Source organism: Tamandua tetradactyla, chromosome 4 (genome assembly GCF_023851605.1).
Source record: "Tamandua tetradactyla isolate mTamTet1 chromosome 4, mTamTet1.pri, whole genome shotgun sequence".
Lineage (NCBI taxonomy): Eukaryota > Metazoa > Chordata > Mammalia > Pilosa > Myrmecophagidae > Tamandua > Tamandua tetradactyla.
Genome location: NC_135330.1, coordinates 39,529,624 through 39,545,315, shown reverse-complemented (window position 1 = coordinate 39,545,315; position 15,692 = coordinate 39,529,624). Strand labels below are relative to the sequence as shown.

The 15,692-nt window shown below is 41.5% G+C and overlaps 1 protein-coding gene across 3 annotated transcripts in view; it reads right to left on the bottom strand.

Annotated features, from left to right (window-relative positions):
- Window positions 1–11,590: 11,590 nt before the first annotated feature.
- The window catches only part of C4H1orf21 (chromosome 4 C1orf21 homolog), a 171,096-nt gene continuing 166,994 nt past the window's right edge, over window positions 11,591–15,692 (bottom strand). For all 3 annotated transcript variants that reach the window (XM_077157214.1, XM_077157212.1, XM_077157213.1), the window contains exon 6: window positions 11,591–14,920. In XM_077157214.1, the coding sequence (XP_077013329.1) occupies window positions 14,882–14,920 (39 nt within the window). In that variant the 3' untranslated portion in view covers window positions 11,591–14,881. The remainder of the gene's footprint in view (window positions 14,921–15,692) is intronic.

The following is a 15,692-nucleotide window of genomic DNA, read 5'->3' as shown; positions in this document are numbered from 1 at the left end:
AAGAATGGAAAAATTTGAACAGGGTATCAGGGAACTCAAGGACAATATGAACCACACAAATATACGTGTTCTGGGTGTCCCAGAAGGAGAAGAGAAGGGAAAAGGAGGAGAAAAACTAATGGAAGAAATTATCACTGAAAATTTCCCAACTCTTATGAAAGACCTAAAATTTCAGATCCAAGAAGTGCAGCGCACCCCAAAGAGATTAGACCCAAATAGGTGTTCTCCAAGACACTTACTAGTTAGAATGTCAGAGGTCAAAGAGAAAGAGAGGATCTTGAAAGCAGCAAGAGAAAAACAATCCATCACATACAAGGGAAACCCAATAAGACTATGTGTAGATTTCTCAGCAGAAACTATGGAGGCTAGAAGACAGTGGGATGATATATTTAAATTACTAAAAGAGAAAAACTGCCAACTAAGACTCCTATATCCAGCAAAATTGTCCTTCAAAAATGAGGGAGAAATTAAAACATTCTCAGACAAAAAGTCACTGAGAGAATTTGTGACCAAGAGACCAGCTCTGCAAGAAATACTAAAGGGAGCACTAGAGTCAGAAACGAAAAGACAGAAGAGAGAGGTATGGAGAAGAGTGTAGAAAGAAGGAAAGTCAGATATGATATATATAACACAAAAGGCAAAATGGTAGAGGAAAATATTATCCAAACAGTAATAACACTAAATGTTAATGGACTGAATTCCCCAATCAAAAGACATAGACTGGCAGAATGGATTAAAAAACAGGATCCTTCTATATGCTGTCTACAGGAAACACATCTTAGACCCAAAGATAAACATAGGTTGAAAGTGAAAGCGTGGGAAAAGATATTTCATGCAAATAACAACCAGAAAATAGCAGGATTGGCTATACTAATATCCAACAAGTTAGACTTCAAATGTAAAACAGTTAAAAGAGACAAAGAAGGACATTATCTACTAATAAAAGGAACAATTAAACAAGAAGACATAACAATCATAAATATTTATGCACCGAACCAGAATGCCCCAAAATATGTGAGGAATACACTGCAAACACTGAAAAGGGAAATAGACACAAATACCATAATAGTTGGAGACTTCAATTCCCCACTCTCATCAATGGACAGAACATCTAGACAGAGGATCAATAAAGAAATAGAGAATCTGAATATTACTATAAATGAGCTAGACTTAACAGACATTTATAGGACATTACATCCCACAACAGCAGGATACACCTTTTTCTCAAGTGCTTATGGATCATTCTCAAAGATAGACCATATGCTGGGTCACAAAGCAAGTCTTAACAAATTTAAAAAGATTGAAATCATACACAACACCTTCTCAGATCATAAAGGAATGAAGTTGGAAATCAATAATAGGTGGAGTGCCAGAAAATTCACAAATACGTGGAGGATCAACAACACACTCTTAAACAACGAGTGGGTGAAAGAAGAAATTGCAAGAGAAATTAGCAAATATCTCGAGGCGAATGAAAATGAAAACACAACATATCAAAACTTATGGGATGCTGCAAAGGCAGTGCTAAGAGGGAAATTTATTGCCCTAAATGCCTATATCAGAAAAGAAGAAAAGGTAAAAATGCAAGAATTAACTGTTCACTTGGAAGAACTGGAGAAAGAACAGCAAACTAATCCCAAAGCAAGCAAAAGGAAAGAAATAACAAAGATCAGAGCAGAAATAAATGAAATTTAAAACAATAGAGAAAATCAATAAGACCAGAAGTTGGTTCTATGAGAAAATCAATAAGATTGATGGGCCCTTATCAAGATTGACAAAAAGAAGAAGAGAGAGGATGCAAATAAATAAGATCAGAAATGGAAGAGGAGACATAACTACTGACCTCACAGAAATAAAGGAGGTAATAACAGGATACTATGAACAACTTTACGCTAATAAATACAACAATTTAGATGAAATGGACGGGTTCCTAGAAAGACATGAACAACCAACTTTGACTCAAGAAGAAATAGATGACCTCAACAAACCAATCACAAGTAAAGAAATTGAATTAGTCATTCAAAAGCTTCCTAAAAAGAAAAGTCCAGGACCAGATGGCTTCACATGTGAATTCTACCAAACGTTCCAGAAAGAATTAGTACCAACTCTCCTCAAACTCTTCAAAAAAATCGAAATGGAGGGAAAACTACCTAATTCATTCTATGAAGCCAACATCACCCTCATACCAAAACCAGGCAAAGATATCACAAAAAAAGAAAACTACAGACCAATTTCTCTAATGAATATAGATGTAAAAATCCTCAATAAAATTCTAGCAAATCGTATCCAACAACACATTAAAAGAATTATACATCATGACCAAGTAGGATTCATCCCAGGTATGCAAGGATGGTTCAACATAAGAAAATCAATTAATGTAATACACAATATCAACAAATCAAAGCTGAAAAATCACATGATCATCTCAATTGATGCAGAGAAGGCATCTGACAAGATTCAACATCCTTTCCTGTTGAAAACACTTCAAAAGATAGGAATACAAGGGAACTTCCTTAAAATGATAGAGGGAATATATGAAAAACCCACAGCTAATATCATCCTCAATGGGGAAAAATTGAAAACTTTCCCCCTAAGATCAGGAACAAGACAAGGATGTCCACTATCACCACTATTATTCAACATTGTGTTGGAGGTTCTAGCCAGAGCAATTAGACAAGAAAAAGAAATACAAGGCATCAAAATTGGAAAGGAAGAAGTAAAACTATCATTGTTTGCAGATGATATGATACTATACGTCAAAAACCCGGAAAAATCCACAACAAAACTACTAGAGCTAATAAATGAGTACAGCAAAGTAGCAGGTTACAAGATCAACATTCAAAAATCTGTAGCATTTCTATACACTAGTAATGAACAAGCTGAGGGGGAAATCAAGAAACGAATCCCATTTACAATTGCAACTAAAAGAATAAAATACCTAGGAATAAATTTAACTAAAGAGACAAAAGACCTATACAAAGAAAACTACAAGAAACTGTTAAAAGAAATCACAGAAGACCTAAATAGATGGAAGGGCATACCGTGTTCATGGATTGGAAGACTAAATATAGTTAAGATGTCAATCCTACCTAAACTGATTTACAGATTCAATGCAATACCAATCAAAATCCCAACAACTTATTTTTCAGAAATAGAAAAACCAATAAGCAAATTTATCTGGAAGGGCAGGGTGCCCCGAATTGCTAAAAACATCTTGAGGAAAAAAAATGAAGCTGGAGGTCTCGCGCTGCCTGACTTTAAGGCATATTATGAAGCCACAGTGGTCAAAACAGCATGGTATTGGCATAAAGATAGATATATCGACCAATGGAATCGAATAGAGTGCTCAGATATAGACCCTCTCATCTATGAACATTTGATCTTTGATAAGGCAGTCAAGCCAACTCACCTGGGACAGAACAGTCTCTTCAATAAATGGTGCCTAGAGAACTGGATATCCATATGCAAAAGAATGAAAAAAGACCCATCTCTCACACCCTATACAAAAGTTAACTCAAAATGGATCAAAGATCTAAACATTAGGTCTAAGAACATAAAACAGTTAGAGGAAAATGTAGGGAGATATCTTATGAATCTTACAACTGGAGGCGGTTTTATGGACCTTAAACCTAAAGCAAGAACACTGAAGAAGGAAATAAATAAATGGGAGCTCCTCAAAATTAAACACTTTTGTGCATCAAAGAACTTCATCAAGAAAGTAGAAAGACAGCCTACACAATGGGAGACAATATTTGGAAATGATATATCAGATAAAGGTCTAGTATCCAGAATTTATAAAGAGATTGTTCAACTCAACAACAAAAAGACAGCCAACCCAATTACAAAATGGGAAAAAGACTTGAACAGACACCTATCAGAAGAGGAAATACAAATGGCCAAAAGGCACATGAAGAGATGCTCAATGTCCCTGGCCATTAGAGAAATGCAAATCAAAACCACAATGAGATATCATCTCACACCCACCAGAATGGCCATTATCAACAAAACAGAAAATGACAAGTGCTGGAGAGGATGCGGAGAAAGAGGCACACTTATCCACTGTTGGTGGGAATGTCAAATGGTGCAACCACTGTGGAAGGCAGTTTGGCAGTTCCTCAAAAAGCTGAATATAGAATTGCCATACGACCCAGCAATACCATTGCTAGGTATCTACTCAAAGGACTTAAGGGCAAAGACACAAATGGACATTTGCACACCAATGTTTATAGCAGCATTATTTACAATTGCAAAGAGATGGAAACAGCCAAAATCTCCATCAACAGAAGAGTGGCTAAACAAACTGTGGTATATACATACGATGGAATATTATGCAGCTTTAAGACAGGATAAACTTATGAAGCATGTAATAACATGGATGGACCTAGAGAACATTATGCTGAGTGAGTCTAGCCAAAAACTAAAAGACAAATACTGTATGGTCCCAATGATGTGAACGAACATTCGAGAATAAATTTGGAGTATGTCATTGGTAACAGAGTCCAGGAGAAGGTAGAAACAGGGTAAGATAATGGGCAATTGGAGCTGAAGGGATACAGACTGTGCAACAGGACTAGATACAAAAACTCAAAAATGGACAGCACAATAATACCTAATTGTAAAGTAATCATGTTAAAACACTGAATGAAGCTGCATCTGAGCTATAGGTTTTTGTTTTGTTTTGTTTTTACTATTATTACTTTTATTTTTTTCTCTATATTAACATTCTATATCTTTTTCGGTTGTGTTGCTAGTTCTTCTAAACCGATGCAAATGTACTAAGAAACGATGATCATGCATCTATGTGATGGTGTTAAGAATTACTGATTGCAAATGTAGAATGGTATGATTTCTAAATGTTAGGTTAATTTCTTTCTTTTTTCCGTTAATTAAAAAAAAAAAAAAAGAGAAGGGGTATTTGGAGCTGAAGGGATACAGACTGTGCAACAGGACTGGATATAAAAACTCAGAAATGGACAGCACAATACTACCTAATTGTAATGCAATTATGTTAAAATATTGAATGAAGCTGCATGTGAGGTATAGGTTTTTTTTTTTCCTCTCTATTATCGTTTTAATTCTTATTCTGTTGTCTTTTTATTTCTTTTTCTAAATCGATGCAAATGTACTAAGAAATGATGAATATGCAACTATGTGATGATATCAAGAATTACTGATTGTACATGTAGAATGGAATGATTTCTAAATGTTTTGTTAATTTTTTTTTAATTAATAAAAAAAAAAAAAAGAACAGAGCCAGGCCAACTGTTAAAAATTATTTAATAGAAAGTTCAATGTCAAAATGTAACAATAAACAAAAATACACATGTATAAATATGTATATATAATTAGACCTGTACACTTTCTCAGACCCTTCTCAAAATGGAACAGAATCATCATAACATCTTGGCAGTCAAACCAAAAATAATATTCAAGCTATGTGGCCCACTGGTGCCATGGGAAGTAGGACTGCTGAAGCGCTTAGACGGTTCATAGAATTCAAATCACGAGAGAGCTGGAGACATGGCAAAACACCCTTTAGTGCAGACTGAGGGAGGGAAGATGGGCCGTCCTCCTAGATGGACAACCCCCTGCTCTGTACACCATGCCCTGCCCTTTTTGTGGCATGTGTAGCTTCTGCTCTCTAGGGATCGCTCCCCTGGCAAGGTTTCGAATTATTTAAATTTATGTTGTGGGTGATTTTCCTTGCCTGTCTCCAGCAGTAGAAGTTCCTGGGGATGTTGCCTTACTACCTTGTGGGCCAAGTGCAGGCACAGGGGTTTGGGACGCCATCGAGGTGTGCTGATTTGCTCTAAAGCAGTGATATCCAAAGTGGGGTGTGCACATAACAGGGACAACCCCCCTTCGGGGGTCGAGAGAGAAAATACCAGAACCTCTGCCTGTCATATTTTGTCTCTTATGCTTTCAAGATTTCTATGTTGTATACTCTTTATGATGTACCTAATATATTAGTGCAGGGGTATGCAAATATATGAAATAAATAAATAAATAAATAAATAAAAACATACCCGGGTTGTTATAGGGGGTGCATCTCACGAAGATTTTACAGATAGTTGTGCACGATCAGAACAGACTGGAGCCCACTGCTTTACGGAATTCACACATAGGCAGGACAATGAGGGAGGCTGGACTTTTGGGCTCACGTGCTCACCAGAAGAAGCTTTTGCTTGTGCCAAGAAGTGCGATGCCTCAAGAGACCTACCTCTTCGACCTGACTGGGGAATGGATGCCTTGTAATCCTGCCATTAGATTTTCCTAGAATATAAGACCTTGTCCCTAAATAAAATGTAAATATCCTTGGGTGTCTTCGATTCTTTCGTGGTGATGAGCTGACCGGAATTGAGCAAGGGGTAAAGAAATCCTGATGGGGGCGGGGGTCACGAACTGTGGGAGTGGCCAGGAGAGGGAAAGGGGTCTGGGCAGAAAAGGTGGGGGAATGCCTGAAGGCAAAATGTGCCTATACTCCTCAACCACAGGTGCCTAAGGGGGGCTTCCAGGGCCCTAATTTTAAAGTAAGTGTGTGTGAGGCTAAATGTTTCATTGGTTTCTAGCATGAGGACTGCCACAGGCCAAGGCTCCAGGAAACAAGGCTCCAGGAAACACCTAGTCTGTGAGATTTTAAATTGGGAGCCAAAAGACAGAACCAGAAATTCCTCAGTGAGGAACCAGAGCAGTATCTAGGAAAAGAGTAGGTATCTGAGCTAAAATATGTCCATGGGTCCAGAAGACCAGTGCTACTGTTGACCATACCAGGCTGCACCCAGGACAGAAGGTCAAGAGGGGAGCGGGTCAGTCCCGAGGGGCAGTGAGGGCCTTTTGGAGTACCAGAACACAGGACCAGAGTGACTCTGCTAGGAAAACTACCTTCAATCCCAAATTTCTCCAACCTTTCAGGGGCTTATGTTACCTTGTTTGATCCTTTCCTTGGGTCTATGGAAACTACAACAGCTTACAGGTAGTATTTTGATGCATCAAAATCTTTTTCTTCCTCCTTAGAAAGTTTCCTAATTAGTTTTCGAGGGAACAGAAAAAGAAAAAAAAAACCCAATGGTCTAAACTCTGATTAGGTTCTTTGGGAAACCTGAAAGGCACTGCACATTGTCTCTGTAAAGGGACTCTACTTATCTATGTCTTCCCAGGCTCAAGCCCATCGAATTCCTGGCACCCCTCTCCCCAGCACCCCACTGGACACACGCCCAGCCCAAGGCCCAGGCAGCCTTCTAGGTTTGCAGGTATTCTCATTTATGTATATTTCATGTGTGCTTTTATATTTTTTTACAAATCTCCCAGCCCGAGGCCCAGGCAGCCTTCTAGATTTGCAGGTATTCTCATTTGTGTATATTTCATGTGTGCTTTTAAATTTTTTACAAATCTCCCCTTCTCTGGCACCACTCAGTTCTGCACTCTGCACACAGCAGAGGCTTAGCCTCTGAGGGCCACCTAACTTGAAGTGCTGTCAAAGGGCAGCTACCTTTGGTTCAAATGAAAGCCTCACACCCTAGGGAAGCCCTCTGCTGCTTCCCATGTATTTATTTCAGGGTGTAACCTCTCCCCTGGGTCTAGGCCAGCCTCCTCCCAGGAGGTATTTTTAATCTCAGCGGCTCTGAAGACAGGTGAGGATGACCTGGAAGTTGTCCCCTTTATGTCTCCAAACTAGACCCAACCCAGGTTAAAGCCCTTGAATTCAAACAGTTTATGGCCAAAGGAAGAGAGGGGTCTGGTGCTGGGCTGGGGAGAGGGCATGCGACAGACTGAGTCATCTCAGCCAGCAGCACTTTGCGTCTACCCAGTAAGGAGTGAAATCCTGGCCCTGAGGAGATGACGCTTACCTCTGCATAAGCAGTGGGCTGAGAAGGGCAAAGCTTTGCCTAAACTCTGGTTTAGAACCCACAGCGAAGCCCGGCTGACTGTCCGGTCCTCACTCCTTGCTCTTCTCTCCTCCTTCCTCAACTATGAGCTCCAGCCTCTTTACTGCCTGCAGGGCCTGGATGGACAGCATACTCCCCCCCACTTTGAGAAGAGTCCTGTGCTGTCCCCTCTGCAACACTCTACCTGACAAACTTGGGCTTTGATGTCCCCTCTTTCAGGAAAGCCCCCCGAGTCTCTCCAAAGCCACTCTACGATGCACCCAGAGCTTATCCTTACAATGCCTAGAGTAGCACTTCCATGCTGCTTCCCCTGTAACAGGAGGCTCCTTGAGGAGCTGTGCTCGGTTTAACTCTGTATTGCGGATGATGACCTCACCGCCCGGAGTGTACTGGGTGCCCATTAAAAGATTTGTTCAATGAATGAGTCTTCGAGATGGGAAAGCTCATCTCGAAGGATATAAAAATGCTATACCTGGGCCAACCAAGAAGGTCAAGGGGCTCCAGCTCTGTACACTGATGTTGCAGTATCCTTGTGGAGGTGCTAAAATGGCACAGTCAAGTCCACAAGGATAAGCAGGAGTGAGCGAGAAACGCTGTGGCTCTATATGACCGTACCTGGCACATATCCCAAGGGACATGTCCATAGGCACCTGGGGCTGGAAAAGGATGCCAGCCACCGTACCCAGGCCAGAGGCCCGGATGAAGCAGGGTCAAACAGGCTCAACGCAGGGCACCCTGGCATGGGGGGAGGGAAGGCGAGATGCCCGGCAGACCTTGATCCTCCCATTTGAGCCTCAGCTCAAACTTTCTCATTAGCACCTCCTGTTTCTGTATCATGATAATTACACTAGTACTTTCCTGGACCTTATCTTTGAGACTACAGGAAAGCAAAATCTAAGCTCTTCTTGAAGTATTTAAATGACAAAGTAGTTATATTTTCCTTCTCCATGTATCTTTGTGTATGTGTGTAAGTGTATGTTAAAGAAATGGATTCAAATTTAGGGAACTAATAAGGCAGCTGCCTGGGTCTACACCAGGAAAGTAGATACACATTTTTATGAATTTGCATTTTGCCTTGAATGGAAAAGTTGGCTTAAAATCTGTTGTGAAACTTCCATTGCTCATTTGACTGTCAAAAGAAAACAGCCCCCGTAGGCCTAGACGGAAATGCCAGGAATCCAGGAGCTGTTCTATCACTTCTCAGTCCAAGCCAAGCTGTCCCCCATCAAGGTTCTAGAGCTGTTTTTCACCCAAGGGACACTAAGGCAGTTCTGGCTGGGATTATGGTATTCTTTTTACTGCCTCCAAGTTTTACTTAACCAAGTTCAAAGCTCTGGGCTAAAAATAATGTCTGGGAAGGGAAGAAGGGAAAATTCAGGGCAGAGAAAGCAGGCAATAACAGAATGAGGCCTTCTGTTGAGGGATGACTCTTGTTGAATTAAAGCAATTCTCTGGCTTCCAAGAGACAAGAGTCATTTTCCACATCATCTTGAAGGAATTTGGCAGCTGTCAGGTTAGAAAAAGGCAGGATTTGGGGAAGTTCTCATAGGAAAACTGGACTTGGTGCCCCATTTATACAAGGAAATTCTTTTGATTCTTTCAAGCTAAGTCAGTGAGGGTGAGGGCGGGAACCCCTGCAAGCAGCACCTTTAACAGTTGCTATGGAGATGTGAGTCATCTTCTATAGAAGATGTGCCTTAGGAAGCAAGGAGAGGACTGCTGGGGAGTTCTTGTGCTCTTCTAACCTTGGGACAAGTTATTTAAAAGACTATCCAAATCACTATATTCAAAACACTGAAGGTCATGAAAGAAATTCATTATCCAGTTTCAGTGATTAAGCCAGCCTGAAAAATATGGATCGCCAGCCCAAAGATCAAAAAAAGAGACATCAAACCCTAGCCCACAAGAAACAGGCAGTGGTGATGTGAAGATTCAACACAAGTCAATGGTCCAGGCACTATCTTCCATGACTCTTTCCAAGAGAGATGCTCCCAAACCTCTCTTCAAGGTTAAGGCTTTGGAAGGTCACAGATGCAGACTGTGATAACACAAGCTTTGGGATGCCAGGAGAGATATCACAGCACCCAAAAGCAGGTGCTGGCTGCATCTGGTATGTAACTGCAGAAGTACCAGTTTCCTTTATCCAAATGCCAAAAGGATTCCAAGGGGAGGGACACGTATCTATATTTCCAGAGCCCTTTCCTTCTGGACACTGCAGCCCTCCTGTTAGCCAGTGGCTTCTTCTAGTTTATATGTAGCTCATCAGAGACAGGATGGCCAAGCAAAATATTTCCCAAGAGGAAGCCAGACTGGCCATGACCCAAAGATAGATTCTGGAAGGAGATGCCCCCAGAAGATTGTTTTCACAGTGTTGCCAAGGGCATAGTAATAACCTGGAAAATATTTAAATGACATTTTCCTTCTTTCAACATAGGCAGTTAAGTTGGATAGATGCATTCTACACTGAAGATACATTTCTTAGAACATGGGAGAAATAGGCTCACTTCACAGAATTATTGTGAGGATTACATAAAGCAAACATAAAATGCTTAGCACAGCATCTGGCACATAGTGAGTAAATAATAAACATTAGTTCCTTTTCCCTCTTCCCCTAAGATTAGATAAAGTATAGGAATCATCTGAAAAACAGCATAGCTAGTAAATCCTAAAGTTTGTGACAAAATTAAATATATTCACCCACAATCCTCATTTTGTACCACAGCTTTTGACCCTTTTCCAGAGACATACATAAAAGGTGACTGCTCAAGTCAAGGACATTTTTCCCCCTTGGAAAAATATGTCCATTCACTGGCAAAAGGCAATTCATAGACCTCGTTCATAAAATTCCAAAAGGCTTATTGCAGGGATATCTGCAGGATGAAAGCCAACTGTCTCTCTCACTTTACACGGGCACACTAGGGTTTTGTAAACCACCTAAAACGTCGTAAACCCAAAGTTCCTGCTTCAAACCACCTTTTCACTACACTTTAAAATGTGTGTTCTCACCCTGTCCCCCCATCCTTAAATACACACTCTCACCTTATTTTTCTGTTTGGGTTTTACGTAACTTAGCAAAAAGTCCAATTTTCGAGAGGCACAAAGAAATAAAGCTCTGAGGATGCCTTTCAGAGAGAAAAGCATGGAAGGCAAGTTTCATGTAAAATTATAGAGTGCAATCTAATACTTTTTGGTGGGGGGGAGGGAAGAGGGGGGAAGTATGAGGGAAAGGGAGACAACCTTGAATACCAATGGTTTTGCCTTTCTACAGAATCCATCAGTCTTAGAGCCCAAGACTCAGAGTCAGTATTTTCCTGGCTTAAGAATTTGTCAATTTTTCTTCCAACAAAAACCAACATATTTAACCAAGTTTCCTTTCCAGAACAAGTAGAACTGGGGCACTCTTTTAAATTCTTGTCCAGTGTCTAAGGAGGACTTCTCGTCAACAGGCCAACTCGTATCACAGGCTACAGAGGTAAAATTCGTAGGAGGTATCACCTCGGGTCTTAGCAGGTTGACCCTGGCCCACGGGAGAATCTGACCCCAGGAGAGAGGGAGTGCTGATGCGGTTGGGAGGAGGGCAGAGTCATCGCTCAAACGCCGGGATGGTCATGAATGGAACCGGGCAGTGCGCGCCTGCAGGCCGGGGCATGCTCCCCAGGCCGGCCAGGGTGACGTGTGATAACAGCGCGGCCCTCGGGCAGTCCCGCACGCGAAGGTGCTTCCTGGCCGCAGCGGCGGAAGCCCGGCCCAGTGCGGGGAGCTGCAGAACCGCGGCTGCTCCTCTCGGTCAGGTCAATTCTTATTCGAGTCATCAATGCCTTGCCTCGGGCCCTGGGGAGGGACGTGCTTCCCAGCAGGCTGCTTGGGGTGGCATCTGCCTTTTCTGGGGGTTGACCTAGTTTTCCCAACTGGGGACTGGGTACCTCCTTTGTCCTTCAATAGACCACAGCCCCACTCTCTGCTCACAGCTCTGTCCCGGGCTCAGAGGCAGCACTGAGGTAAAAGCTTCTTGTAAGGTTTTCTGCCAGTGACAAACACGGATTCAATTGTGAGGGCAGGACTCCGTGATCCTGAATCCTTGCCAAGCAAAAGAAAGCTGTGTACACACCGCTGAACTTTTACAACTCTGCAATTTGAGAGTGCATAAGGCGTGTGTAATCCAGCTGTAAATCTTGCCGGCAGTCCCGCCCTGCCCCCTGGCCGCTGGAAGCCGCACTTCTGAATTGCACCCGGCAAGCAGCAGCCCTCCTACCAACTGGCTGCTACAAGCATCTTGGTCCGTTTCTCACATTTCTCCCTCCATCCTGAGTCCTCCAGAGACAACAGCCACCAAAATCCACCAGCACATACACTGGGGTTTTCTTTTCACTGTATCTGAAACAATCTGCTCCATACTTGGATATGCAGAAAAAAAAAGGCGGACTATTTTTTGCTTTAGATCCTTTCAGAAGGCATAAAAAAATAAAGTACAAATACAAGTCACTTGACAATTTTATGATTAACACCGACACATGGAAAGCACAGTTTTGAGTGTTGCTGACATAAACATTCCATGCCAATCTGCTCAATCACCCCATTTATCGGATCTATCTCTAGATGTACCAAATGTGCCTGAAGATGAAATCACTTTTGCACATCAAAGATGTATCCAGGACTAAACACTGGAGACAGGACTCCAGGTGAAAAGCCAGAGGCTCACAGGAACAACACTTCTGGTTTTATTAAACCCTCGAAAATCAGGTTCCCGAGAAAACACTTGGTTCTGTGTACACATGTAACACAGCAAAATGTTAAATGTGACTGTAATAAAAATGGTATGAGTTTGTTTCATCTCCGGATAGAAAGTGGTGATTTTCTGGGAAGACGCTGAAGCTCAAGTAGCGTTGTCAAATGGAAGACGTATAGGGTTTGCTTCATTCTTGCTTGATAAGTACAAGAAATCCCAGGGGAAAAAAGGTCATCCACATTAAAATGAACAAAGTCCTTAGTGAGCAAGTTTGAGGTGGGGCTTAGCAGTTTGTTTTACAGTTGGGGGGAAAACTATTTTAGTCACTTGGCCAAAAACCGTAACATGGGGAGGGACCTTTAAATGCTAGGCTACTTGACTCTCCCTGCATTTTTCTGCTTGAAGCAGGATAAAAGGCCTTAAATGTTGGCTGCATCTCTATTTATGTAACAACCACAGCTGCTCCCCAAAATAGCTGCTGCTGGCTGAAAGTACTAAGGACTTTTGTTGCTACATTTGAGTCCATTTTCTAAAGCACTTGAGTGAATTCACTTGCTGTCACTTTTGCTGCCCCTTGTCCAACAGGAGATGTCACCTTGTTAGCACATCAGGAGTGCCATCAGTTATGTGGATGGATTTTGAAGTTATGGCTCATCTTTTCAGCAAGGACACATTTAGCTCCTTACTCTATTCTGTGGCAGGTGATCTCTTGACTACCTGGAGCATCTAAGTAACCACCACTGGAGGGAGGCAGTGTGGCCCTTCAAATCCGAAATCCTCAAAGACATACACAGACAGTGCTCCTATATGGTTTTTTTGTATGGTTGTTTGTTTTTCTGGAGACAAACCCAAACCTAGACCAGTGGCATGCCATTTAATATGGTACTCTCCCCCGAAAGTAACAAAGAGAACCCTCATCAAATCTATCAGACTTGTTAAAAAAATACAAAAGTTATTTTTTCCTTTTGATCACGATTTACTTGTGACAATTTCTGTTAAAAATATTACCTCTCTTTGAGAAGAGATCATTCTCTTCATATAATATGGAAAAATAAACTCTACAGAACACTCAGTCAACATTCTCCATGACTGCCCAAGTGCTTTTGGCTTTTGCATCTCCAAATATCATCACCAGTGTACATGTATTACATTCTCTAGCAGGCAAACACTTTCGCTGTATCATCCAGGGCTGGAAGAAGAGAAAAAGGAAGTGGCAAGGACCATGTAGCATTCTGAAGGGAAGAAATAGGGAAAAGGGATGGTTTATTTGCCAATAAAATGAAAGCTACCAGGGCAGTTTCAAGCTCTTCTAAAATGTCACGGGATGTCCCCTCATCTCTTCTGATCACTTCAAGCCCTGCTGATGCTTGCTAGATTATTAATGGAAGAGTTAAGAAGCCATTTAGGCCAATTATCAGTGTCACTGCAAAGGAAGGCTCAACTTCCATACCCAGGATTCTCTTAAAACACTGAGCTGGATGAATGGTAGAAGACAAGGATACATAAAAACAGTAAAATGTTTATTTTCTTAGAAAAAAAAGTGGGGAAGAGGGATTCAAATTGATTGTGATCACACTTCCATTTGCATCTGAGCAAAGCCAATGTTGCACGTTTAATCCTTGATTAAAATACCTGTTAAATGAAACAACCTGCTGCTGGCTCCTGTGTCACTCCCAGGAGTCATGTCACAACATGCTTTTAATCGAGAATAGCTTCTCTACTTCTTCTTAGCAGAGAAACAAGGCTTGCCATAGCAACCATCCCATCTCCAAAGCTCAACACTGCCAGTGAGAAGCAAGGCTCGATCCGTCTCCGGACCACTCGGGAGAGATGCGGAGGAAGGAGAAAGGGAAGGAGACACTTGTCTTAGAAGCGGAACCTGTCTAGAATAGAAGTTGGATATCTGAGTTCACCACTACCTCATCTTATAGAAAATAGGTTGGAGAGCATCTGTAAAACCAACAGTATCTTTAAGGTGAAACCGCAGAATTTTGCTGCATACCTGGACACAAGAGAAGTGAAAAGTTGCAACAAGTTTTAACTAGCAGCAACAAAGAAAGTTCGATTAACAGTTTTTGTTTGTTTTTAGCAATATTCCTTTGCAAGTTCATTAAGAAACACTGTAATTTAATGGGGCATACGGTATGGAACGATCTTCTTTTGCTATAGTGCGCTGCTCATTGCAGAGAACCGACCTTTGCAAAGATTTCAACTGGGGTGTAACCTATTTACACAGTAGTAGCTCCTGTTTTGAGTGGTCCAATTGGTGCTATGTGATATCCTCTTCTTCCGAACAGTAATCCCGACCCTTGGGAAGAGAAAAGAACAACATATGAATGAGAAATTCAAACAGATCTGAAAGTAACAGTAATTGTAGTAAATTTTCTCAGTAGGTGTCTCCTTGAGACACAATCTATGCTTTACCAGTGACTAATGGATATGAGGTAGACACTTCTTAATACGTGTTGGCTGGTTGCATAATCAACCTTGCATTGATTATATAAGAACTTATCCTATGCTAGGCACAGATAAGACTCAGCTCCTCACCAAGACATTGCCAAAAGGACAATCCATTCGGGAGACCTATTCAGGAAGAATGAACACATCCTCTCCAGTGAGAGCTGGGGCTGATTACATTTTCCCCATAGCTAGAACTTAACAATTTTACAAAGGGAGATGGTACAATCCAGGGATGCCTTAGTTTTAAATCCACTCTAAGTTAAAACAGGGATGAAAAAAACAACAAACAAGGGATTCATTGAATCTGTATGACATTGAGTACTATGCTTGGCATGTGTGGGATGCCTAAGGAAGGTAAAGATGCTTTTATTTAATTTGCTAACAAAACAGGCTACTTGAAGGCTGAAGAACTCTATAAGCTAGTGGAGAGAGAATGAAATACTTTCATAACTCTGTGAAGGCCTGGTTGGAACTAGGACTTTGACTCTACATCTGACCTAGCTGAGTTGTCCTGTTCAAGGCACACACCTTTCTTGGCCTGTAGTCTGACAGAGGAATAAAAGTACCTGCCAAACCTGCATAACAGCATTGCTGCGAGCCTCTAAGGAGACCATGCTATA